General features: G+C 36.7%; 3 protein-coding genes, 1 long non-coding RNA gene and 1 other non-coding gene across 6 annotated transcripts; 3 read left to right on the forward strand and 2 right to left on the reverse strand.

The window, feature by feature from the left end:
- Positions 1–860: 860 nt before the first annotated feature.
- LOC123222622 (transcription factor bHLH117-like) lies at positions 861–1,832 on the reverse strand. The gene has a single exon (XM_044645479.1). The coding sequence runs from the start codon at positions 1,797–1,799 to the stop codon at positions 1,047–1,049; it is 753 nt and encodes a 250-aa protein (XP_044501414.1). The 5' UTR covers positions 1,800–1,832; the 3' UTR covers positions 861–1,046.
- Positions 1,833–2,348: 516 nt separating this feature from the next.
- LOC123222621 (histone-lysine N-methyltransferase ATXR3-like) lies at positions 2,349–16,625 on the reverse strand. 2 transcript variants are annotated; one of them, XM_044645477.1, is made up of 20 exons: positions 16,299–16,590; positions 13,662–16,127; positions 13,461–13,508; positions 10,277–11,473; positions 9,669–10,036; positions 9,045–9,584; positions 8,829–8,929; positions 7,325–8,381; positions 7,107–7,178; positions 6,554–6,664; positions 6,345–6,445; positions 5,204–5,303; positions 5,021–5,116; positions 4,641–4,808; positions 4,373–4,498; positions 4,167–4,220; positions 3,453–3,700; positions 3,251–3,359; positions 2,860–3,162; positions 2,349–2,769 (listed from the first exon to the last, which is right to left on the reverse strand). In XM_044645477.1, exons 2-20 carry the CDS (start codon positions 15,985–15,987, stop codon positions 2,593–2,595), a joined length of 7,302 nt encoding a protein of 2,433 aa, XP_044501412.1. In that variant the 5' UTR covers positions 15,988–16,127; positions 16,299–16,590; the 3' UTR covers positions 2,349–2,592. The 2 variants fall into 2 exon arrangements, with proteins under 2 accessions (XP_044501412.1, XP_044501413.1); XM_044645478.1 differs by lacking the exons at positions 2,349–2,769; positions 2,860–3,162; positions 3,251–3,359; ... (2 more) ...; positions 4,373–4,498; positions 4,641–4,808 and having other exon boundaries at positions 5,022–5,116; positions 5,242–5,303; positions 16,299–16,625.
- Positions 16,626–18,254: 1,629 nt separating this feature from the next.
- On the forward strand, positions 18,255–20,771 carry LOC123222679. The gene is made up of 2 exons (XR_006503689.1): positions 18,255–18,697; positions 19,035–20,771. It is a non-coding gene; the product is annotated as an uncharacterized LOC123222679 (long non-coding RNA).
- A 3,389-nt stretch (positions 20,772–24,160) lies between these two features.
- Positions 24,161–25,474, forward strand: LOC123222721 (scarecrow-like protein 32). Its single transcript, XM_044645652.1, has one exon. The coding sequence runs from the start codon at positions 24,161–24,163 to the stop codon at positions 25,472–25,474; it is 1,314 nt and encodes a 437-aa protein (XP_044501587.1).
- A 973-nt stretch (positions 25,475–26,447) lies between these two features.
- On the forward strand, positions 26,448–26,519 carry TRNAQ-UUG. Its single transcript has one exon. It is a non-coding gene; the product is annotated as a tRNA-Gln (tRNA).
- Positions 26,520–27,163: the final 644 nt, after the last annotated feature.

The following is a 27,163-nucleotide window of genomic DNA, read 5'->3' on the forward strand; positions in this document are numbered from 1 at the left end:
AAATGTTATCATTGATACCTTAATTAATATTTCTTATAAATACATTTCAAACATTCTTCGGTTTAATTCCAATAATCATAAAATCGATTTATTTAGCTTAAATACTAGTAGATAAACTATTATTGTTGAAGCATAACTGAATTAATACAGTAAATTATCATCACCAAAATCATTACATATTGAAGTATATGACTGACTCTTGCTTAGACGTCCAGTAGTTCACTTTATTGTCGACAGACAAGCCATTTGAATTTATACCATGAAACAGTTTCTGACATCCAAATTGCAGAAATGTGGAAAGAGGTGCAAAACCCCATCTCAGACATTTAAAAATTGAAAGAATCGTCCGTTCCAGAATTGCATCAAACAACTTCAATCTCCCTAGTAGATATTTAAAGTCATATTATTAATAGAGCTTGGCTGTGATCAAAATAAAAAAATTCCAACTCCTTGGGCCGAAATAGGCCTTTTGAATCGCCGGACCTATAATGTCGTACAAAGATGATGGAAGCTTTTGTCCTTTATACTAAAGTTGCAAAGATTTTGTGGTGAGTGTGCACAACCCATTTGCTAATTTCCGGTCGGTGGGCTTAGTTGGATGCGCCAAGAGATTGAAGCAGAGAAAAGAGCCAGCAGTCTGATTATTTGTAGATAAATGGGATTAGGCGTGCAAATGCGATGTCGTATGGGACACTTTTATTTGTGAAAATAATGGAGATCAAGGGCCTCCTATTCTAGTGACTAGTTGAGGCTGGCATGTCGTGATGGTGTATTATTGCAAGTGTTGGAAGACAATAATAGAACTGCCTAAAACTGGCCCTACAGCAAATCCCCATCATCATTTCACTTTTCAAACAAAGTTAGCAAAATTCGCCATAGCACAACAGTATTAAAATTTCCTTCGTCTCTCATCTTTTAACACCCAAAATTTCTCTTAGGCCTTTTCTTATAGAATATAATATGGTTTTGACATGATAATCCAAAAAGCGCATATGATAGGAGTTTCTTTTTCAAGTCCGTAATAAGCCAAAAAAGCAAATGAGTAACTACTGATGGTGGTGCTGCTGCATAAAAAGCTTTGCCTGGGCAAGTTTGTTCATCAAAATCAACTGCTCCAAAGACAAAATACAAGACCCTTTTGAATAAAGCATGGTTTGTGCCACAGGAGAGTTAACCAATACCTGTAAAATTTGCTGCCTGTTCAACATCTCCAACCCGCCAAAACGTTCACAACGGTGCCCATCCAAGTCGTTTTGAAGAGCAAAGCTAGACTCGAGTGGCATTGAATAGAGAGCCTTAACTTGAGCTTGCAAGAATCGGACATACTTATAGGCCTCTTCAAGGGTGGTAGCTGTATCCATTTTCTTGTCACATGGCATGAGCTTTTGCAAGCACCGAACCTTGTCGCTGATGTTTTGTCGGCGCTGTCTAGCCAACTCACGTTGCAGTTGAAGGGGAGGCGAGAATAAGTGGTTGGGACAGAGGGAAGAGTCGAAACGAGGACGTTTCCGAGAGGATGAGGAAGAAGAGTAAGAGTTGTTAAAAGGATGAGAAGATTGGGAAAAGAAGTTTGAGAGGTGGTGAGAGGAGTGTGCAAGTGGAAGGGGTGAAAAAGGGTGGTGGGAGTCAAAATCAAAAAAGAGTTGGTTGTAGTTGAGTGGAACAAAGCCGGAAGAAGTTGGCAATGGAATCATGGCATTATCGGTATCAGCGACTGAGAAGAAAGTGTTATTCAACTCAATACTATCAAAACTTGACTCAATATTATCATCTCTCTCCCGCTCCATTTTCATTTTCATCAATCTGACGACTGAACGAACACTCACGCACAGCTAGTGTTAGCGTGTGTTTATTATGTTTAGAGAGCAGAGAGCGGTACACGTGGAGGTTGTTAAAGGCGTCCAAAAGGAGGATTAGTTATCAGTGAATGCTACAGGAGGGTGTGACACGTACGGTATCCACTGCAACGTATTGTTTGGCGGTTTCGGGGTGAATGCTAGGACGGACAGATGGGATTCAAGACAAGGGGCGTGCGTTTCTTTCTTATAAAGGGAAAGCTGCAGTCATGGTATACGCAGTACAAATGCCTGGCCAATCCGACGATGGCAATATACAAATATTATTGACAAATGAATTTAACTTAATCACCAATCCGGTTGTTTGAACTTTATTCTATGAAGGAATTTCCACTCTGGTAATCAATCATATTATGTAATCTCACTGATTTGTAGCTTTTTATTAATATATATATTAATGGAAAGATCAAAGAAGGAACAATGTAAATGCCTTGGAACATTTTCGCTTTTCCTTTCAGTTTCATTTTTTCTTTTTAAAAAATTGAGGAAAGAAAAAAAGGAATGCTCTCCTAATCAGATAATGAATTACAAAATACAAAGATGATAATAAAACTGTACAGAAGAATGAGAGAACAGCGCGTGCGCAAGCACCTGCACTGATGTTTTGGAATGATTAGCCAACTCCCACGCCAAATAGGGGCAGCTGCTAACATCTATTGAAAAAAGAAAATTACATTCCAAAACATTTGCAAGGGTGCGAGGGTTAGGCTCTAGGCTAATAATCCAACTATAACTCTCACCGATCCCACATGGCCTGATAAATGGCTGGTCTGTGCTTCAGCCAATGAATCATCTCCTTGTCCAATGGACAACCGTTCAAAATCTTATCTAGCATTGGGCTCCCATATACTTTCGGAGAGCTCTTGAACGACCATATACGGTCCTTGGGCCACGGTCTTTGAGGCTGCTTCTCCTGTACACCATTGAACTCATAAGAATTCCATACTACAAATTCTAAAATTATGATAAGACGACAATTTTTAACATATTTTAGTATACTCACCATCCTTGACAGCAAAAACCTTACGGTCCTTGGACCATAAACACGTTGCCGTGATGGCTTCTGAATCTTGGCATAAAAGGAACCAATGTCAGGTAGAGACAAACAACCTCTACTTGCTCTAGCCAGACTACTATCTGGGTCAGTGTTTGTCTGGATATGCCAAAATATCAGTTGCCCTAAACAATAATTTCCTCCATATGTCTTTCGATACTCTTGCAAACCTGTACCCAACTTATCTGTATACTTGGGGCCTAAATCTAGAGGGCTAATGTAAACTGGTGGTGACGTAAAAGCTTTGTATTCCTACAGATGAAAGTAAAAGTTGAGTTAAAGAGAACCATAGATACCATATTGATACAAGTTCTCAGAGATTTTCTAAGAGACGACTCACCCGAACTCTAAAGAAGCACTTTGTGTAAGCATAAATATGGATCAAGTCAGCTGCAGCGTCATGCCGACACTTGTATGTACACGGAAGATTTCGGATCTCATCCCTTAACCTTCATAGGAAAAAAAAATGAGCGAAATTTGCATTCTTTACTTGATTGAAGCATAACATGTCATAAATTATTAAAGCCATGCTTTCTGCTTACCATAATAAAGATTTCTGAAGTTCTTTCTGAATATCATCAGAATCTGATGGATCATGTGCACGAATCTTGGACTTGAGATCATTTAGTATGTCTACTTCCACATGAGGAGCCATGCATTCAAAAAGTTCCTCAACGAGCGAACCCTCGCCTTTCCACAGAAAGGATACAGTTTCTTCAGGTGTAAGCTTCTCCAGTGGTGGTGGAGCCTTCTTGGGATCACCAAACACACATCTCATTGCATACCTCACCTGCAGATGTTAATCAAGGATAAATGATTATATTAACAATATGAAGTTAACATGATAATACCTCACATAGAAAATAGAAAGACTCCAAACACTTGAGCCTCATTAGGTGATCATTTAAGAAATTTAGATTTTTACTCTAAAGAATGAGATAAACAAGGAAACAACAAGATCAACATCAAATAACAGAATAATCCAACGATTCCCAAAGGTTAACTTCAAAACCAGGATTCAACAATTGGTGATGATAGTTCCTAAAATAGATTTGAAAACAGCTTATTCTCATCATTCAACTTTGGAGGATCAGCAAAGAAAAATTCGTTAGGACGAATCTACACCATAATACATATGTTGAGTCCTGGTTGCATCCAAGCAAGATGCAAAATAAAAAATAAAAAATAAAAATAAAAAAAGAAAGAGATAAAAGCAAAAAGACACTTTTGTTCTCAAAATAAGAAAGGCAAGTCACCTTGTCAAGGGTAACAGCCAAATTCTGAAGTCTCTGGTTGTAGACACCTTCAGCCTGTATCAATAAAAAAGATATTAAAATGAGAATCTATATGGTAACTGCAAGCATATCCTTAGAAAAGAGAAATCTCACAAATACGCCCCCAGACAAATGCAGGCAGGAGTGAGACACAATAATAGAGAAAGAGACAAATAGTAAACATTTACCTGAACCTCCGCATCGCTCTTTTCAACCTCAAGACATATTTCTGAAAAGTATTTCCTTTTTTCTTCCAAATTATGCATCAAAATTTCCTCAGGAAGCTTCGTTCTTTCATGATTTATGAATCTCACCTTTATCCAAAATCATGGTAAAAAATATAAGTTCAGTAAAGATATAGACCCCTTCCCCTTACCCCTAAAAATAGCTAAAAAAATTTAAAGGGTAAAAGTAAAGATTAACTCAAAATTGCAAATAGAGTCAGCAAAGACATACAAGGCGAGCCGAATAGGCAACCACCCAACTTGGTAATCCGCCAAGCAAACAATTGCCTAAACCTGCCCTCCCTAAGTCAAGGTAGTCCTCTTCAGATACTGTATTCAATTCACAAGCTTCAAGCATTAGTTGATGGCGATCCAGCAATCCATGCAACTCCTTGAGCACCTGAAGTGAGTATAATTCAATTATGAGGAAATGAAATAACTTAAAATTGATGGCAAAGCCAGTTAATGTAAACACTTATCTCCTCCAAACCAAGAAGATGAATGTGACTGTTTGGAAGAGTCACTACTTTTCCCAGTTGGACTAATATCATAGATGAAGATGAAACGTAAAAATAGCTTTCCATTAGTAATAAATTCTACAATAGTTGGTACCTTCTCAAAAGCCCCTTCGCCTGTCAGATTCAAGTAGCTGCCCCGACAAACCTGACTGCCGCATAAACAGACAGAGGCTTCATATTCCTCCTTACTCTGCACCATGAAGAGACATCAGTAAGATAAGAACAACGAAAATTTGTTCTATGTTGTACACAAGACTCAGAGGCAGAAGACACACACCTCTGTAACGGAATTATAATCGAATGTGATCTCCTCACCATATTGAATTTCGCGTACGGTATATATTCCAATCTGGTACTGACCATCCACAGCAGTAACTCTGCATTCAAGCAATAACACAAAATCAGCATGACCAGATATTAAAGCAAAAATTACTCACTATAAAATTGCTAGATGATCAAGGACAGACTATAATTACTTAGCATCTCATTCAATCAGTCAAAAATACTCGAATGGCAGGGAAAGAGATTATAGAAGTTCATATTAAATTGGACAAGGTGTGGTGAACTATCCAATTAAATGGTGTCACATAACAATTTTTCACATAGGTGTTAGTTTTTTTAAACGACAAAAATACCACTAGATGAATAACCACTATTATAATTGACGGTTCTAAAAAACTGACACCTATGTAGCAATATGTGCAACATTAATTGGCTGTTCTCACCACATTAGCAAATTGAAAGGTGAGACTGTCCCACATATTTGTCCTCACATCCAAGACATATTTTTGACCCAATGAAAGATATAACAGATATTTTATAGAAAAATATAACATGAAAACATTACATCCTATTCCAATACTTTACAAGAATTAATTTTACAAAATTTAGTGTACATGCATGTTCATGTTCAAAGGAAAAATAAAGTCCAGAAGCATGAAATTATAATCCATTACTCCAATTCCCCCAGAAGACAAACAACTAAATGATAAATATTTCAGGCATGATTCCATCTGTGAACACCAAAGCAAAAAATCTTGGATCTTAGAATCTAAACACAAAAATCAGAGATGAATTATTTGACTTCAGCTGACATTTGCATTAATTTTCTCGCACACTAAAGTCTGAAATAAGACATTTGTAGTGCACACAATAAAAAGAAACATTTCAACTTCATCAAACAGCAGGATAAAGTTCTCTCTTAGCAGCAGTACTTATAACCTAGACAAATATATGCACAGCAAGGATATCTAGTATACATAAGAATGATGATAGTTTTATTTTTTGCTCTTTGTGTATCTGCCTGATGCAAGCAAAACTGCTAAAAACAGAGTCTTTCATTATGTAAGAACAACAATTAGGTTATGACCTCTCAATATAAAGGTTGAGAAAATAACAACATGAATTAAAGGACTCACTTTGCTTCACAATTAGGTCGGCACGAGTGACATATACGGCTTGCATAGTTTGCCTTATGCATAGCATCAACCACAACTAAATCATATCCATCACCATCACCCTGGCAAATATCCACAAATGATTTAAGTAAAATTTAGACAAAGTTTGAAAAAAAAAACATAACAAGTCCATACTAAGTAGCACAAATTTTTTCCAAAGAGAAAATCACCTTTGGCCTCTCAAGATAAATGTTGTAAAATTCAGGAGCTGGATCAGTACTGTTTTTCTGCAAAGATCGTATCCCATCTTGCTTCTCAAACCATTTCCATACAGGATAAACCTATTGAAAATTTTAATTAAATCTGACATCAAACATCCAATGAAGTTTATTCTTGATCTAGAAGTTTAATGAAAATCATAAATAAGCAAAGCATAGTTTTCACCCTCAATATTCAACAATTATAGTGCATACTGACATTAAAATTAGGACTCAAACAATTGACAAGCATGGACTCCATCCCCCCACCCTCAAGCTCCACAACACCCCATAGCTGGGGTTGCCAAATAGTTGTCTTGAGAGATGAAAATTCTTAAGACAGTTGCAGAAGGTAAACAGAAAATTAAAACTGACTAAATTTAATATCCTATGGAAAAGTGTTGAGACATATAATAAACCTTGACATTTTCCCATTAGATATAAAAAAGCACGCATTATTTTCACCTGATAAGTGAAAATGAAAACAACACCAACTTAAATTTCAGCAGGGATATTGAATCCTTACCTCTCCAAGAAATTCCACAACGAAATCATCTTCTCCAAAACCACCATCTTTGTTGCAAACAACACCAAGACCCTGATGTACAAATTCAAGTAGAAAATAACAAAAAGATAAGGATCAGAATTGGAGTAGAAAACATATGGTAAAATACCAACCAGAGGTTTGAAAGCAACAGCTTAGAATAATATAAAGCTAACGAATAAATTATTAACATAATATACCTTTCGATAAGCAACATATTTGTCATCAGGACGACGATCTATGGCCTTCAGGATACCTTGACAGATTTTCATTGTTCGCACATCACAGTCCTCCTCAGCAACTTTTTCAATTTCTTCAACAACATGCAGCAGAGGATACATCATTGGAGTGTTCCCAGTGCCTGTGAAATGCCTAACTTGCTTATTCAGGGTACGAAGGAGCGCATCTTCTATAAACATGTGCTTATCCTGGAGAGACCAATCCAATTCCTCAGGCATAGAATCAAGAAGAAGATTATGAGTATATGGATCGATTCCATATACTTCCTGTTCTAAAACCTGATCTCCAAGCTGTTTTCTTGGTTTATAGTCCTTGACTTCAGGGAGTTCCATGTCCAACTCCTCACTGCCATTTTTCTGTGCATTAAGCTTCTCAACATAGTCCTCTGGCAAAGAAACCCTCATCTTCCGCCTCACATCTTCCTCATCAGCTACAATAACATACTGATCAATGACCTCATATTTCCTGGTAACAGGAGGAACCACGCTAGCTTTGGTCATGCGAGCACCCCATTCACGATCATCAGAAACAGAATATAAACCCTCGTCTGCTGTAAAATATCCATCTCCTCTAGACTCCCCAGGTTGGCCATCTGACCTGTAATCTAAGTCACTATCCGTATCTGACACTGTACTCTCAATGTCACCTTTGCCATCCTCAGAAGATCTATCAAGGTCATCAGAAGTTTCACTACCTGAGTCCAAGGATTTTCGATTCAACTTGGACAAACGCTTTCTGATTTCCCGATCAGATGCATATTCTCCATAATCAAAATATCTATTTGCAAAGTAAGAACCATTACTCTTATTCACATACTTCCTTTCAGATTTACTGAGCTTCTTTTTATACTCTGAGGAAGCAGATGAGAACCCTGCATGTGACTCATCTTTCCAAAACTTCATCATCTCCTCCCTATCATGGGAAGAAGACTTAGCACCCTGTTCCAAATGTGTGGCAAGCTGGATGAACAGTGTGATAATATGATTCATGTCCCTAGCACCACCATGATTTTTTGCTCTGCGTCCAGCGACATATGTACATAAATAAATAGAGGAAACATATAATAACACAGCTTATAACTGGTATATAAAAAACTGACAGCCAGACATATATGGCAAAAGGGGAAAAATATTCTGAAACTTAATACAGACTAAATATAATGAAATGCAGCAGTTTAAATCTATAAACTTGAAAGGCGTCCAGCCTAAAAAAGAATAAAAATAAAAGCCTCATCCACCTGGCAACTTAAACCGATCCAACACAAAATTAATGTAAAAGCTGCAATAGATGGTGCAACAGCTACAGCAGGACCCTCAAGAACATTTGTGCCACCACCAAGAAAACCACATGGTTTTATTTGATTTAAAGTTGTGTGAGCATAATATTTTTAGTCAAAAGTCAAATGCAGGACAACAAGACGACTGCTAAAACATGCAGGACAACAAGAAGACTGCTAAAACTTACTTTATTGCATCCCTGCACATTTGACTGATATCATCCTTAACAGAGCTCAAACTGTGGCCATTATAATATCCATTTTTCATTTTTTCTTCGATTTCTGCAACCTGACGAACAAATCCAGAATATAAATGGAGACTTTTTAACATATGCGGCCACTATCAGGAAAAACAGAAAAGGGAATAAATACTAAAGTGGCTATATACAAATAGAAATGACTACCTTGGGCACAAAGAAATCAAAGGTATTCTCCTTCATGATGTCCTTCAAACTCAAAGCAAGGAATTCCTCCGTCCTCTTATATCTATTTTCAGATTTCTTGATGGCCCACCTCCTCGTACGAGCATCCCTAGATACAATGGATGATGACTTCCTAGCATCAAAAACTTTCAATCGCTGGTACAAACTTCGACGGAATAATTGATTTGCTGAGTCTCTCTTATCCACACTCTCAAAATAATCTTTTAGTTCACCAAAATCATCCATATCACCACCCAGACCCTTAGTTTTAGAAAGTGACGAGTTCTTGTCTGTAATCTGTTTGAGACTCCTTATTCTGGAATGTGTACAATGAGAACTTTGACTCTTGAGCCAATTCATATTTGGAAATTTGTGGGCCAATTCCCCAAACTGACTACAACCTCTAATATCTATAAAAGATAAACAAGGTAATGAGCGAAGAACCTCTTCAAGCATGCCAGAACTAATGTTTGTGCAACCAACTAGAACCATAGAATTTAACTTTTCTTTGTTATAACCATTCTGCAAGCAAAAAATCAACTTAAACTTCAATTCAAGTAAAAAATTCTACATGCCCTTCGTGCCAAAAACATATATTACACGTACCAAGATATTCCAGGCTGCAGAATCAGTGCAATTAGGACCTACAGATGACAAGTCAACTTGCCTAGAAATATCCTTATAGAACCTGACAGCAGCTCTCCAATGTTTACAAGTTAAAGAAGCAAAAGTAAGGGACTTCATGTCGGATCTCAAAAAGTGAAAAACACGTGCCAGCATATGACCATCCAATAAACCCCAGCTACCAGACTCAGTTTCAGAACCTGCACTCTCTTCTCTGTGGAAAGAAGCATCAACACATAAATCCTCAAAGCTGGACTCATCTTGAATTGTCAGCATATGTTCTTCCATTTCGTCATCTTCTTCACTTTCTACACATAGCCGAGCTCTCTTCCCAGCAAGTGGATCACCCTCTATAATTAGTATCAACACAAACCAAAAAACGACCTCAGAATTTATACTGAGTTATTAAGAAAATAAGAACACAGACACATAAAAGTACAAGGGAAAACCCAAAAAAATGGGTCAAGACAAAAGAAAAAGACATGATTTCTTCCTTGAGTGGGCACCAATTGCAAACCAGAACGATAGAAAATTCTAACATGCTCACCATGAAACTACTCTACAAGAAACCATAAGTGACTTATTCATACCTGAAATCCGATATATATGCTTCTCTGTCTCTTTCTTTGGTTGCTTTGCACTAATCCATGGATCTAAAACCTCATTTATGGCCGCTGCAAACTCACGGCTCCTGTAGGATTTCATTACCAATTCATGTAGCTTCCCACAGGCGTAACCAATGTAATGCGGATGCATACAGTGGAAGGAACTGGAATTCACATTACTTTCAATTTCATGAAGTGGTACACCCTGAGATTGTGGAAGAGGAAGTCCTAAAGAAAGAATTGATGGAGTTACATTCTCCTGCTTAATCCTAGTAGCAGGTTCAGAGTTCCCTGCAGCAGAGGTAATTGGAACCCAAACTTTATCAAATTTCCTGAAAACACTGATATGTTTTTGAATGGCACATTGATCAACCAAAAGCTGCAGCTCTGAAAATGAGCTAGGCCCTCGTTCATGCCCTGTACCATCAAGGTAGTACCACTCACCCAAATGCAGCTGCAAGTCTTCAACAGTGCAAACTCGGTCTTTTGGTATATTAATGGATGCAATTCTCTTCCAAGAGCACTGTGAATCTAAATCATTAACAGTTTTAGGTTGAAAATCACTTTCTTGGGATGACCTCCGACCATCACAAGCTGAAGAGTGTGGCCAAGAAGACTTTGATGAGTAACTCTCTTTTCCTTGAACGTTTGAGCGAGTCTCAGAAACCAATGAACCACGGTCATTAACCACACATGCATTTATCCTGACAACTGGAAGCATGGTTCCCTTCACTCCCCTTGATGGAGCAGGTTTAGTCTGAGCAGACCTGCTTATGCTACTACCATCATTCCTTTCATCTGTGCAGGAAAATGCCCAAAGAGGAAGGCCAAGCCTTTTGCTTTGAGAAGGATAATACAAATCATCCTTATGAGGCCACCGAGGATCCTCAAACCCAGACTTTGGCATCTGGCACAGTGAGAAACCATTGTTTAGAACAAGTTTCTTTCTGGAAACTTTATCCTGGCCAGCTTCATCATTCCTCTTCCAGTCCCCACCTCTGCATGACCATCGGCCAGAAAACCAATCATCAGAGTCAAAACAGGCAAGCCTATCCTTGTCAGAAACACCTAAATTGAATTCAGTAGCTTCTTTCAACTTGCTGTCGGAATATCTAGAAAAATAATCTGCCTTTTTATCATTTTTTTCTTGATCCCCCATACAAGCTCCATGCAAAGTGAAACCTATACATTCACAAAATGAACCTTTGTTATGAGGGTCATGCCTTAATGTAATGATGAAAATTCAATTTAGTTTTCAGGACTTTTACACTAAATGCTTCAAAAGTAAGCTTATCACCATTGAATTATGAAATTCAAAACACATATGAACATCATGCATAACTCTACTTAAGCTGTTATACAGCCTCATGAAAGAGCACAATTTACCTTCACAATGAATTTTGCAATTTTCAAGCTGTATTAACAGCTAAAGAAGGCCTTGGCCTCAAAGATATCAAGCAAAAAACCAGATAGCCCGAAAGAGAATGAAGCTAAAAGTCTGGTTAGTAAATATGGGAACGGAAAAAAAATGGTACGAAAATTATATAAGTATAATATGGCGAACGATGAAACATGCATTTATATAAAAATAGCCACAAAATTTGGGTACGAGAAAAATACGGAATGTGTATATATGAGTTTAATACAGTACATCGTCGATGATACGTTTTAAAAAATATGGTAATTTCAATCATAAAATTTTAGTACTTTTCACAGATTACATGGTTAAAATCAATATAATAATTTAAATGTGAAGTATTAATCAATGAAGATAACATTAATTACTGTGAATTAGGTCAACTAATGCAAGTGATGACAACAATACTTTGTAGTTTAAGGTTCAACCTCTCATAGATTTAAATCAAAATCAAATGGACCACATATGGGCATGATTTCAAGCTTTTCATCGCTACTTATCATCACTAATTTGACACCACAGATGAGCCTGGTTTTTGCTCGTCTTACTGCCAGCTCACAAGTTATTATTAATAATTATTTTAAAACCACTCAATCCATACATGCTCTCTGATGGATCGCTAGGTATATAAAGAGAAGAAGAGAGTTTAGAAAAAAAAAGACCTGGGCTAGAATAAGACAGAGAAGTAGGAGTGACGAAAGAGAAAGAGGATTGAACTCCACTAGATGATTCTTTGACTAGAGATTAAAGAAGGCTTGGGCGTACTGCAAAAGCTTAGACAACAATAATCTTGAATCTTCAAATTGAAGGGCATTTGGCTTTTGGAGTGGAGAGCTAATCGTTGAAGAGAGGGAGGTTAGGGTTTTAAAAGGTAAAAATTGGGTTTTTTTAGGTAAAAATTGGGTTTTTTTGTTTCATATACATATGATAGTATGGTAATTAATTGAAAATGTAAGAGGCACTTCTGCACTTTAGGCTTGAGATTTCTTAAAAAATAAAAAAAAAAGCAAACGAAAAAAACAGCAGTAAAATATGCATTTATTATGGGAAATGTGTAAAATACGCATTTAATACGTTTTGGATTTAAAATTTTGTAACAACGTGTTTAAAATGTGCGTTAAACAGGAATGCGAACAATTCGTGTTTTTACTAACTAGGGCTAAAAAAAGCAGAAACAGCTAAAAACTGATTAATTTCAAAGAAAGGCCATAGCAGCCATCAAAGCTATAAATAGCTACTATAGTACATATATTAGGGATGAAAACTGAAAATTTCAAAACATATTTATTGGCACTCCTATGAAACTTAATTAACACTGTACATAAAATTTGTAATGTGAAGCATTACAGTAATCCTAGATCAAAATGACAAAGAGCAACACATTGGAGTTATTAAACAATATGATTAGAAGTTCCCATCATACAGCTCTTGGAAAAAATTAAGTCAACTTTTGCCACTGGAAATCCCTAAAGCCACAGATACTAAATCCCCAATGCCAAGATGTGCCTAAGATGGCTTGAAAATCCCATTTCACTAGAGAAGAAGATTGTGAAAAAAATCTGGTTTTTTGATATCAGAAAAAAAAATTCACATTATTAAACTATACCATCCATTCCATAATGTCTATGATCAAAAGATATTTCTACTCCTAATAAAAAACATCATCATGAGAATTAATATTTCAGAGCTCTTCCAAAGATTAAAGAACAGTCAAACATGAATATAACAACAGACATACTGGTGAATATGTACCTCCACAGTTTTGCCATTCCACTGGCTCAAACTCCGTCTGCAAGATTTCTACAAGATAATGGAACTTCAGTAACAGGACAATAAAAGAAACATTGAAAGAAAAATAAATAAATAAACCATTGAGCCATAACCAAATTCACAAGGTTATGGTTAATATCACTAAAAAAGAACAGCAAAGACAAATAACAGATAATGGAATACCTCCAAGTGTCCTGATTTCATTGCCAGGAACAAGAGTAAATCCCTCTAAGAGAGTTTCAATACGCACATCAATGTTTAGATCTTCTATAGATTCAGGTGCAGGTGCACCGTCATCTGGGCCACACACAGAAACCTGGGATTCCTCACCTCTTGGTTGCACAATATCTCCAGTATCTACCAACAGGTTACCAGGAGCTTCTGGGGGGTTGACTAGTTGAGTTACAACTTCAGATGCAATAGATGGGAAACTGGCAGAGACAGGAGGCGAAACTGCATTTTCAACAGTTACCCACCGATCACTATCCAAATGCTTGACAAAGTGATCTGACACAAGAAGTCCTTCCTCCACAAGTGCCTTAAGATCACATAATTTTGAAGGTCCACATTCGAAGCCATAATGATCAAGGTAAAACCACTTCCCTGTGGATGAATCAACCACTGTAGGGGCATGAGGTGGTGTGTCACATATATCCATGTCTTCCTCCATAGAAAGCAGCTCGTCTACAGGAGGTCCATCAACATGTGGAGATTCTCTGCAATTTCCATTAGAACTCTGGGATGGCTCTTCTTTGTGAGACTCACATTTAGCATTCTTCTCATCTGGAACATTAAGATCTTCCACATTGATTTTATCTAGGGATTCTTTTGCAGATGAATGTGAAGAACGTACATGAATATCTTTTTGGCCCAGCTTATCCTCCTGCCCTTTACTATCAAACTGAGAGTTACATTTCTCACTAGCTCCACTCTTGCGATTTGCTTCATGGTGATTATTGGGCCTATTCCAATCAAGTGGGGACTGATCCAGATAATTAGGTGTCTGATCCCTGCAATCAGAAAGCTGAACTCGACCCTGTGGGGACTGATCTGCACTAATAGGACTTCGGATTATATGATCATAGTGGTGGTTTCGATCATATGGGGATTTCTCACTGGCATATGGAGATTTCTCTCTGGCATAAGGAGATTTCTCTCTGGCATACAGGGATCTATCTCGAGCATAAGGGGATCTATCCCGAGTGTAAGGGGATCCATCATGACGACCAGGGCTCCTGTCCCGGTAATAATAGTACCTACCCCTGTCACGAGGTGACCGCTCAGAATGACCTGAGCCACGTCCGTGCCTATCATAAACCACTCTGGAAGATAAAGAAGATTCGTGATACCTGGATGAATACTTGTCAGATGAATAGACCCTCAATGAGGAGGAATTCCGATTAAACCTCTCCACAGAATTGCGTAAATAGTGCTCTGAATGAATGGTGCGGGTGTTATAATCATCTGAGAGCCTTCTACTTTTTGAAGATGCAAAATCTCCATAATCGGCATAATACTTTTGCTCACCACTATTTGAATCAGCACCATGCCGTTTCAACCTATTTCCAGGACAGTACTCTCGTCCATGGTTCTTTCCATTGTTGTACTCACCCCTGTAAAAAACTTCATCATCCACAATCTTGGAATTGATCCTTACATTCCTATCTTGACCAGTCTCCCACCTGGTAGCATTCTTGCTATGCTGACTGCCACTCCTTTCGAACTCTTTCCTTCTATAAGCATCCTCACTTGAGTACTTCCCAGATGGTGGTGTACGTTCCAGCTTTGAATCATATCTACGAGACTTGTAACCATAGTCATCTTTAACCGATTCTCCTTTATGCCATCTGTCGGGAACGAACTCGCCTTTCTCAATATCATCTTTGTTGCCTCTCCACAACCCAAATTCTCCCCTTTCAGTCTCTCCTCTCCGCCATTTTTGAGTTGAAACAATAATCTCTACCTTCTCAGTTTCACTTCGCTTCAACTGTGACTGCGATTGTGATTGTGACTGCAACTGTAACTGTGACTGTGACTGTGATTTCTCTGGTTGCACAAAGTCATCATTCTCCCACTTCAAAGTACCCAACTCACCCTCTTCAACTTCCTCGCTCTTCACCTTAGCTTTATCAACACTATCTCTATCCCCTGAACCAGCACCGCCACCATTTTCAACGACCTCAACATTATTGCTAACACTATTCTTCTGCACCTCTTTTTTCTTCACAGAAACAATTTTTTTTATCTTCACTATCTTCTTTTTAACTGTCTTGGAGGTGACCCCGTTTTTTTTGTTGCTACTGTTGTTGGTATCGTTGTTATTGCTGCTGCCGTTGTTGCTATCATTATTATTGCAGCAGCTGCTGCTGCTAGTAGCATTGTTGTTATTAGTCTTCTTGTTGTTATTGCCTACGCAAATGGTTTTGTCTGAAATTGGGAACCTCTCCATAATACTATTATGTTGCTGCTGTTGCTGCAAAGGCAAGCATGCCACACCTCCATCGCCCATGGAAATCCTCCACTTTTTCGCGTTTTAATAAAAAAAAGAAAAACACCCTAGCTTTTCCCTTTCCCAGGGCTGTTGATGCTCATCACGGCGTAACCAATTCAATTCTCTTTGCCTCCAATTCCAACCCCGAGAAGATGACCCTGATTTCAAAATAAAAAATACATGTAAGGTTTCATTAAAAAACAATAAGTAAAATAGGTCAAAAGTTAAACGTGCTGTGAACTGGAAATCCTATAGCTTGGATTTAAACAAATGCCAAAAAACATTGAATTAAGAAATAAAGAGAAAGAAATAAACATGAAGAAAATTACCAGGAAAATTGCTGAGCGAAGTCAGCAGATCGGCGACGATATGTTCTCTGCAAAAGCTGTGAATTGTTTTAAAAGAGAAACTTTCTACTCAAGACAAATCACAAGAAAATAAGAGCTCAAGAGAATGAAAATCTCTTCTTTTATATGCCTCTTTTCTTCCTATTCTATTTTTTCTGCGCTATATTTTTGCTTGTGCTCTGTCGCTCGCTCGCTCTTCTTCTTGCTCTGAAAGACGAAACCTTCGTGAGTTTTTTTGTTTTTACTACCGTCGATTCTTCGCTCCCTATGTTTTTTTCATGTGTTTCTTCGACGGGGAGTAATAAAACCAATGAAAATACCAAAAAGCCCTTGGACGAATGGGATCGTATGAGCAACCGAGAGGTCCCAGGTACGATTTGGATAGCGGATAGATCCCAGACTATACTTTTAAGACTTTCTATTAACGGTGATTATTAAAATATTTATATTTAAGAGGAGACGGATATAATCAAATCCCATGCCTCCTAATACTTATGGAAACTTTAATAATTTGTATTTAATTCTCATTTTCAATAATTTCACTATCAAATTCTCAATGAGAAATATGAAATCAAACAAAAAATTAACTGAATTAAGATATAAATATCAACATTTGTACACTTATATTCATAAACCGTAAATTAGATTATTATGTAATGTAACAGAACGTAAAATAAAATATTTTATCTTTTTCGTTTAAATGATAATTTCTAAGGCAAAAATAAAGAAATTTGAATTGAAATTAATTAAATATGAGCTCGTATTACAAAACTATAAAAAAAAATCACAAAATTTTGAAAATCTGCATTTTTTCACAAAAAAAAATATATTATTATGACCTAAAACGTTTATTAAAAAGCCACATCATACAAAATATAAAAGATCAACTATCCCCTAAACTTTGCCACCATGTAAAATATCATTTAATATCTTTTTTTTCATATTATAAATATCATTTAACTTTTAGACACAAATTTGTATAATAAAATGAGAAATTTTCTCCCTAAAAAATTAGATTTTATCAAGTTGGTATATATGATTTATGCAATTTCATTTCAAATCTTTCATTTTCTAAAAATATAAATACTCCCTCACCCTTCTAAATCATTTTTTTTACCAAATGTACCGATTTTTATTATTTTTTTAAAATAATAAAAAAATTTAACATTTAAACAATAAACACTTTACTGATTTTTATTATTTGACTAATTTCTATACACTCCTAAAAAAAAAAAAAATTATAAAACAATATTATGTAACTAAATTTAAGAGTCAATGATGATGTTATATTATATAATTAGATATTATTTATTTTTAATTTAAAATTATTTAATTACATAATTATATACTTAATTTAATACTCTTTTTAAATACATATGGTTTTATTTTAAGTTATTTAATGGATACAAAATCTAGTAAGACTTTGTAGGGTCAAACCAGCCTCCTGGCTTTCGCTATTTGGGAGCAAGAACAAGGCCAATTAAAGTAGATATGGTCATGGAAGCGGATTCAATCGTGGGATGGTCAACTGAATGATGGTTTTCCAATTCGTGATGCCCGTTTAACTGGTTAAGTGGGCTTTTTGAGAAACGAGTATAAATTTAAGCGATAATATAGATGGAGGGCGTGTTGTCGTTTGGCCGGCAAATGTGGCTTATTGTGGTAGCAGTGAAACGAGAAATGTTTTGGCGCTCAAGCATTTTCGGAGATCCCGAGGTGATTCTTTCTAATCTAAAGTTTTGATTGGGCCGTAAACAAACACTTGAGTGTTGAGGCCCAAATTGCTGAGAAATTTTTACAATGGGCTTGCTGTTCTAAGCCCAATAGGCTTTTTATCAAACAAAGTTGTGCATTCTACAATTCTTTTTTTTTCACTGAGAATCTGTCCGTATCATGTAAGAGAATGCATATTTCATTTCATTCATGTTTGTATGTTACTAAAACAGAGGAAAATTGTCACTTATTATGAAGATTGAGGTCTAAATTGTCACTTTTTAGAATACGTGGATAGATCAATGCTTTTTCCAAACTTGAAGGGAAAGGGGTGAGCATACGTCTGCCCTTAGACTACCAGAGTAAACAACGCAAGGGCAACATGGGAAAAGTGCATTTACTCCGACTATACTAAAAATTTATGCATGAGGAGGTAAAGTCGTGTCTTAGATTTGTGTGCGATTCTCTGTCCATTTTTACGGTGTCGTTTCTCCCCATCTAAAAGTTTAATCTGTCACCTCCGCCTTCAGTGTTGTTTAGTCACCAAAGCTTGACTTGAGAGAAAAGAAAGGAATGTCGAAGAAGAACATTTTATCAACCATATTCTTGAAGGACTTTCACGGCGGTTCCATTTCCTTTGATCTTCCTTTGCCATCTGAAACTGGACTGTATGTTCACTTTGCTTATACGATTATCTGGCTTTCTCTCTTTGAATGCGATTTACTTTTCCCTGTTGATAATGGATTTGAAATTTTTTATTTTTACTTTTTATGATTTAGATGTTTAACTTCCTTTCTTTTAGTTCATATGGTCTGTGTGTGATTGTTGTTTTATGTTATTCGTGGAATTACAAATCATTAAATTCACTTTGTCACAGGATTTCAGTCGTGTAGTATTTCTGATTCAAAAGCTCAGATTATTAGACCTTAATTTTTTCTTTAAAAAAAAAAAAGAAAAACCTTAAATAGACTCTAAGCGCCTTATCTGATCGGTTGTTTTGTTCAGTATGGTGAGCTCTGGTACTGAGCGTAACATGTCAAAAAATTGGGGGAACAATCTAGTGAAGTCTGATCGTCCGAGACCCAAATCATCTGGTGCAGCCCGTAATTTTGGGAGAAACCATCTTTTCTCTCCCACTCTGCACCTATCCGTCAAAACTTTGATGAGGATGAACGCAAGCCAATGAATAGTGCGTTGGCTCCAAATTGTACAGTTAGAGATGATAGCCTTCGCAATAAGCCCTCCATTCAACCTGAAAAGCTAGACTATTTGTCATATGCAAGGATATCTGATACATCGGGCTCATCTCTGATTTCAGTTACCAGTTCATCTCCACTGAGAGTGAGAGGAAATAATTTCACAGTAAATCCACCGGCTCCAATTAGCAATTGTGGTCAGGGTATTACTAATTTGAACATCCTGAGTTCTAATAATGGTCTGGAATAATTCTCAACCAAATGTTGGGCTGTAAGAAAGGAGTTTATGTTTGTTAAAGAAACAGTGAAGCCATCTTTACTGAATGGACCAGATGCTTTATCAAAAATTGCCCAAGCCAGTGAACTTGAGAAAGTTTCTTCTGGAATATGGCAGTTTAAGAAACCTATCCAGCTTCTGCCACATTTACTTACTTTGAGCAACAATAACAAAAATGTGTTTGGTTTTGTGGATGTAATTAGTGAGAGGGCTAAGGATGATACTTCACAGGGAAGTCAAGTTGTGACAGGTCAGATAGTTGAAGGTGGAATTAAGGTGGGTTAAGGGAATTGCACAAATTTTATGTGGAAGAGGTCCGACCTGGAGCTAATGTTGGGGGTTCTTTGTTGTCAGCAGCTCCACCCCTGGAAAAATCAGAAAGGCCTACGTTAAAGTTACTTTCCAGATCTTGAGCTCTGGATGCATTGGCATATAAATATAGAAAGGTAGATTGCTGTTCCTTGGTGGGATTGGGGATTATTATGTTTTGAACTTCTACTGTTCTACTGTTGCCAATGGGGCAAGTCAAATGATTGATAGACCCAAAATGAATTTGAAGCCTTGTTCACAGCCTCTTGACCAATCTGATGAAAGATGTGAAAAAGAAAGGTTAGTGAAGTCTGTAACTTGGTCTGGATTTTCTTAATTATTATCTGTGCTTCTAGAAACAGGTAGCAACAAGGAGTCAACACTTAGATTTGAAGAAGACAGCTCTGTTCAAATAATAAGTGCTTAAATTAACTGTTGAACTTCCTGTATAACCCAGAGTGATGAAGCAAGCAGGAGTATAGTAGCTGGACTATATTGGAGATTCAGAATATTGTGTTGTTTGAGTCTATGGAACTTAATAGTCTATCAGAGAATATTGCTTGATTTAGGACAGGTTGCTTCCATGCATTCTAATAGGATATTGTTATTTCTATGAAATTTTATGAATGTGCCTTGTAGAGTTTTTAAAGATTCCAAATTGTGGGAGTGCGTCGATAATTTTATTTAAATTGTCTGAGTTCATGGATATATTTATATAATTGGGACAGTGCATTGATATTTTTATTTTAAGGTGGTTGCTGGAGATTTCGTTTAGGCTTTGCTCTACTGAAATTTGAAGGATTTGTATTTCACTTGAGTAGCATGTATTGGAGGTTACTGTTTTTGCATCTCTTCTTAGCTGAGAAAAATGCCAGTGCTAACACTATCTGCTACTGTTGCTGGAAAACATTATTCAGTGGTTCTCGTCCACGTGAATTGGCATGATTGTTTAATGATTAATTTGTTGGTCTTGTTGTGGGTTCATGTGTTATCTTCTTTCTGTCAATTTGGCTATCATGTGCTAATTGATCTTGTTATTAGTAATCTGCAAATTGTATTGTGTGTTTTGGATCAGATTTGGAAGTGACTGATTCCTTTTATGTTCCGCAAAGGCACTTATATCTTATTCAGATGGATAATGTTGAATGGCCTTCCTCAGGTTATCAAAGAACATGGCATAGATGAGACTGCTATTGGTAACTTTGACCTGGGTCCTCTGCTCAAGAGCTGTATTCTTCATTTTGTTTGCATGACACTTTATATGCTTACGTACTTCATGTTGCACTTGAGATCGTTCAATTTCCCATGGGTGACACCCCCAATATCTAATGGTATGGGTTCAGCTCTATGATTTCATAAGAGCAAGCTCCAGATGAGTTTCACCATGAACATGATGATGCTTTTATTTATTGTTATAATTTGTTAGTCAAACTCAAGGATCACGTATTCACTTCAATCGAGAAATCTATTGGTTTTCATTTGCATTATTCATTTGTCTGTAGATGCTATGTTATATGAGAGCCTCAGTTCCTACGTGTGGGCTGCTAAATATGAGGTTCAATTTTTGTACATTAACGGTTGACTCTCCAAGGAATGAAGCAACATCAGAGAGGACAAAGAGGAATTTGGATGGGAATGGTTCCCTTTTCTTCATATGCATTATTGTGTGCTTGAGCTAACTTAGTTTGTGTGAGTAAATTACATTTTGAAAGCAAGGATTGGCTCAAAAACATTTTTCACGATGACATAACTCATACTTTTTCATCTAAAATTAAATTCAGTAAGCAAAAATAATGACAATAATTTCTTTCCAATAAAGGAAATCTCACTCTCACTGCTAACAAATCAAAATACAAATTCCAGTTCAGTCTGCACCACGCACCTTTTGATCCCAACACTAATATGTTTCTTGGGTCTGCAAAGGGCTACTATCAAACGATAACAAAGGAGGCTAACTCGGCAACAGCTCATCGAGGATTAAAAAAACTAAAGATTTGACGACCGCCTCAAGATATTATAGTTTATATAAGAATTTTATATGATTAGTATGACATATGAGAGATAGTATTGAAAAAATTAAGTATGATTAAGTTGTAGAGTCATTTGTCTTTCGCCATAAATATTTCATCGAAGACAAAGGCATTGAAAGTTTTTGGGTGAAAATCACAATGCTAATTATGATTCCATCCTCTTGTAATTTCACGTGGAACCGTCATTGTCCTGCTCAAATATCTTAGAAGCCAATTAAATGTTAGTTTTGCCACAACAAAACAGAAAAAGAAATCAAGGGTTTTGAGTCTTGTTCTTTTCATACTTCCTATCTGTTTGGAATGGAGTAGCATGAATTAGGGAGTAATATTTTCAATTACATAACGCTATAAATATTTCATTTGGCTTAATGTGTTTTGAATTGTTCAGCAATTTACAATTTACCCTCAGAAGCAATGATATGTTTACCACTGAAACTTGAAGTTAACGTAGTTCGAAAATGTGAACTTTTTATGAAGATTTACTTCATTTCCGGTGTTAATAATTAATAGCTCTCCTTGATCTACCATTGAACTGAAGCTTGTGCATTTGATCATTTATCCTGTAAATGCCATTTAGATAAATTAAGCCCCACTTTATCCTTAATTTAAAGATAATAAAATAAAATAGTAGTATTTGCATACAGTTGAAACAACGATTATATATTATAAAATTGTATAAAATACAGTTAAATTTGAGTTGAAACAAACTCGAATTCAACCAAACTCAAATTTGGTTCTACTATTAAAGAGTAAAGCCCCAAAGCTCAGGTTTGGTGAGCACTCAAAAGTAAGTTAACAACAAAAGTTTAGTTTGAATAATTATTTTAATGTAATTAACGTCTATAAATTAAGAAGATTTTTGATAGAATTGGTCTTATTTATTGTTTGAAATTAATGTGAGCAAGATCGGCATGCATCAAGTAAATAAATTTGGTGCTCACAATTTTCTCTCTCAAGTACATGTTCTAGTCCTACAAAAAGAGTTGATGAAAGAAACAATGTTAAAAGCAATCAAAGGGAGTGACATTCAGATGAAATATGCAGATTCGTCCCCGTGGGGAAGAAGGGGTCTAATTTGTCTTTAGTTGTGGCATCATTTGGAACAAGAAACCCAGTTGATATCATATACATATCATGTATGTGGAAGGATGGGAATGAAAGGTAGCCATCAATCACTAAACTCTAGTGAACAAATTAGATTTAATTAAAATGAATGATTATGGATTTGTCTGATAATGGCATGCCATGAGCTCAAATTCGACAAAAAAAATGGCCGGCTAAGACAGCTTCCTTAACGTACTCATTACCTTCCTTTCATCACTCTCGCTCGCCGTAATCACTTATCTGCAACAGGAGTGAGAGGGTTAGTTGACTAGTAATCAGCCAAAATTGCTTAGAAAAGCTCCAACCCTGCCAATCTAATTAAGACTGGATCTATAGTCAGTCATATAGTTTCAGAAGTGGTAAAAAACAAGCACGAGGTATATTTCGCACGGTTAATTAAATTGTTATCTAGCTAGCTAGCTAACCAGGCATGGGTTTTGTCGACCAAGATCTCTGTCAAATTGAGTCACGCAATGGCTTGCAAAAGTATTTTATCAACCTCGATCATTGTTATTTATATAGCTACTCTTAATAATATGTGTATACTGTCATTATATTATTATATAACATGCATGCAATACACTAAACTACAGACAAATACGTACATATATAATAGTGGTATATCAATACGAAGATAAATTAAGAAATTCTATATCATCCTTGATCTTACATCTGAAGGATTCAGACTGATTGAGATCAGTTTTAGCTTCTGGCAGTAGTTATATATCTAATAAAGTGTTCGGCCATTTTTAAATTGTAACAAGTAAAATTACAACTAGAATATTCATTTCTGACTCGGTTTGGAGAAAACTAACTAAATAGTACAATTCTACTGAACAGGAAGCCTTCTCATTTGATGTTTAATTTTGGTTTCACCCTATCTAGATAATCGATCAACAGGGACTTCTCCCTCTATATATAAATGGTTCATAGCCTGTCATATAACCAGCTTTCAGCTCTCAACTCTCTCTATCTCCTCTCAGCCTCTATTGCTCCTTCCTCTAACGCGAAAAAAGTTATGTCTAAACCTAGAAACTCACATCTCTATATAACTAGATAAAACTCTAGCCGTTCAATCCCATCCAACCATATCCACCACACGTCGTTTCAAACAAACAACACACAAAAGCTTTTCTCCGCATTTTCACCCCTAGTTTCTTCTCTCTGAACTCACAAAATCCTTCCATGCACATTAAAGCAACAACACCTCAATCCATGAAAACAGGAAGACCAAACACTACGTCCATTCCTCTGCACAATTCCAGTCTCTTCAACGCCACTCCAAATTCCATTCCAGGGGCACTTAGAGGGTGTCTTGGTAGCCTCGATGGAGCATGCATAGAGAAGCTTCTGCTTCACTGTGCTAGTGCCTTAGAAAGTAACGATGTCACTTTGGCACAGCAAGTGATGTGGGTGCTCAATAATGTTGCTTCTTCAGTTGGTGATCCAAACCAACGGCTCACCTCATATTGTTTAAGGGCACTCGTATCTAGGGTATCCAGTTTTTGTCCTACGACGATGAGTTTCAATAGTAGCAGCACAATTCACAGAAGGCTTATGGGCGTCACTGAGCTAGCCGGGTATGTTGATCTAATCCCTTGGCACCGTTTTGGCTTCTGTGCAACAAATAGTGCCATTTTCAAGGCAATTAAAGGGTGCCCCAGAGTTCATATATTAGACTTTAGCATCACGCACTGTATGCAGTGGCCTACTCTCATAGATGCCTTGGCAAAAAGGCCTGAAGGCCCTCCTTCACTCAGAATCACGGTGCCTTCTTGTAGGCCACTAGTCCCTCCCTTGGTTAATGTATCAACTAAAGAAGTTGGTCTCCGTTTGGGAAACTTCGCCAAGTTTAGAGATGTCCCCTTTGAATTTAACATAATCGATGTCGACACATCTTGTAAGGACTCCTCTAGCTTTCATTTTGAATCAGTATTCAGCCATTTGACTCCTCCCACATTGAACCTTAGGAACGAGGAGGTTTTGGTAGTAAACTGCCAAAATTGGCTACGGTATTTGTCCGATGAAAGTATAAGAAGTGCACATCAAGATGCTTCTTTGCGAGACACTTTCCTAGATATAATCAAGGGGCTTAACCCTTGTATCATAATTGTGGTTGATGAAGATTCTGATCTAAGTGATTCTAGTCTAACATCAAGGATCACAACCTGCTTCAATTACCTATGGATTCCCTTTGATGCCTTAGAAACTTTCTTGCCTAAGGATAGTTGTCAAAGGCTAGAGTATGAATCGGATATTGGACAAAATATTGAAAACATTATAAGTTATGAAGGGTTTCAAAGGATAGAAAGATTAGAATCTGGGGCAAAAATGTGTCAAAGAATGAAGAATGCAGGGTTTTCCAGTATTCCATTTAGCGAGGAGACTGTTAGGGAAGTTAAGTTCTTGCTAGATGAACATGCTAGTGGTTGGGGGATGAAGAGGGAAGATGATATGTTGGTGCTCACATGGAAAGGCCACAACTCAGTATTTGCCACAGCTTGGGTCCCAAATGGGTTGGAGGATTAAACGGCTTGTCTCTTTAGCGGTCCAAGATTATGAACGCAATGACAAATAGGGTTTACTTTTTCCTCTTTGTCGAAAGGCTACAAATGCGCATGAGACAGGAAGAAAAGCGGCAGAATTTTTTGGTGTAACTTCATCGTGCTACCTTTCTACCAGACAAAAATCTTCATCACTTTGTTTCCCATCTCTACTAGCTTTTGTTCCAAGATCTTCCGAAGTAGCCAACTAGATAGCTAGGGCTTTCCTAATCAGTAGCTTTTGCTGAAGTTGTAACATTTAATCTAGAATTGGATTGTCCAATTTAACTTTTAATTTAGTTGACAACGGTCTCTAGTGTGCATTTTTCAATTAAAATTGCCCCAATAGCAACATTAGAAACCTGGAGATTACTTTGAATTCTATATTATATCTCATAAATGATTAAAATGCAATAACATGATCAATAATTAACTTCGTCTTTATTTATAAATTCAACTTATTAAATCTATTCAATATCTCAAGGGTGTGAAAGAGACTTTCTATCCTTAATGAACAGTAACAAATCATTTATCAAATTTCCCTCTCACTAGTTTCATAATTTACCTCAAGCACGACTTGTTCTTTTGATGCCTCAATGCATATTCATTTTGAAGGCTTTAATTTATTGCAAAAGAAGGAAGGGCTAGAACGGTACTGGCTGACGGCAGATATGTAGGACCAGAATATATATTCTGATCAGTCGACCTCGTGCTGAATAGGTAGGCCTAAATGGCTAAATCGGATGTGGCAACACCAAGTAAAGAATGTCATGTCAAGTCCTCAGTTGACATATTTCTTATTCTCTAGCTAGTACCCAACTCCCTTACGTTTATGATGTCACACGCAAACATGCTCAACAACTGAACTTACAGTCAGAAAATTAGCCAACCATCTTCTGGTGGATGCAATACCAGATTGGGAAAAGAATTAACAAGTAATCTTACTGTACGGATCAATGGGTTCCATGGTGTAGAGGTTAGCACTCTGGACTTTGAATCCAGCGACCTGGGTCCGACTCCCGGTGGGACCTGTTTTCATTAAATTCCTAAAGTACAATGCAATGACATAGTTTAGAAAAATATATGGGCTAAAGAATTAGTTAAATAACCCATTCTTCAAAAGGATCCAGGCTTCCAGCCTTCCAGGTAATGATGCTTTCCCTTAATTTCGTCCACAAAATTTCTCCTTAAACAAACGAGACAATTTGTTAGTTTGACTGTTTAACTGATCTACATCTGATTATCATTCCTATTTTATCATTACTATTCTATCATGTGTAATACTAATAAGAATAAATCTATAGATTTATTATAGTATTAGGAAAATAATGTAACATATTTTCAATGAAGCGTTATCTCTTTGTTCTATAAATAAAAAGCATTGTGTGCAGGAAATGAGAATCTTCGAATAATTCTTTTATACCACTTATCAGTATTTAGCTATTAATATTAAAAAATATAAAAATTTATATTATTTTCTCCTTAATTTGAAAAATTAATAATTTTTTCATAATTAAGCTATAAAAAAATTATATTTTCTACCTATAGTTTTATTTTCAAGTTAGCATTCTTTAGCGATTGAAATCTAGCCGTGAACTCTCTTTCTCTGTCACCAATAGTCTCCCTCATGACACAATCTCTCTTAGATTCATTGTTAGCTAGCCCCCCTCCCCCC

This window comes from Mangifera indica, chromosome 8 (assembly GCF_011075055.1).
Source record: "Mangifera indica cultivar Alphonso chromosome 8, CATAS_Mindica_2.1, whole genome shotgun sequence".
In the NCBI taxonomy this organism is placed as follows: domain Eukaryota; kingdom Viridiplantae; phylum Streptophyta; class Magnoliopsida; order Sapindales; family Anacardiaceae; genus Mangifera; species Mangifera indica.

What these genes read in the sequence shown, in the direction of transcription:
- LOC123222622 (XM_044645479.1), bottom strand. Translation starts at nt 1,799, where the DNA reads ATGAAAATGAAAATGGAGCGGGAGAGAGATGATAATATTGAGTCAAGT.
- LOC123222621 (XM_044645477.1), bottom strand. Translation starts at nt 15,987, where the DNA reads ATGGGCGATGGAGGTGTGGCATGCTTGCCTTTGCAGCAACAGCAGCAA. An exon ending in GGAATGGCAAAACTGTGGAG is followed by an intron (nt 11,474 to 13,460) that starts GTACATATTCAC and finishes GTGAATGTATAG; the next exon opens with GTTTCACTTTGCATGGAGCT. An exon ending in GGTTTTTGCTGTCAAGGATG is followed by an intron (nt 2,770 to 2,859) that starts GTGAGTATACTA and finishes AATGGTGTACAG; the next exon opens with GAGAAGCAGCCTCAAAGACC.
- LOC123222721 (XM_044645652.1), top strand. Translation starts at nt 24,161, where the DNA reads ATGAAAACAGGAAGACCAAACACTACGTCCATTCCTCTGCACAATTCC.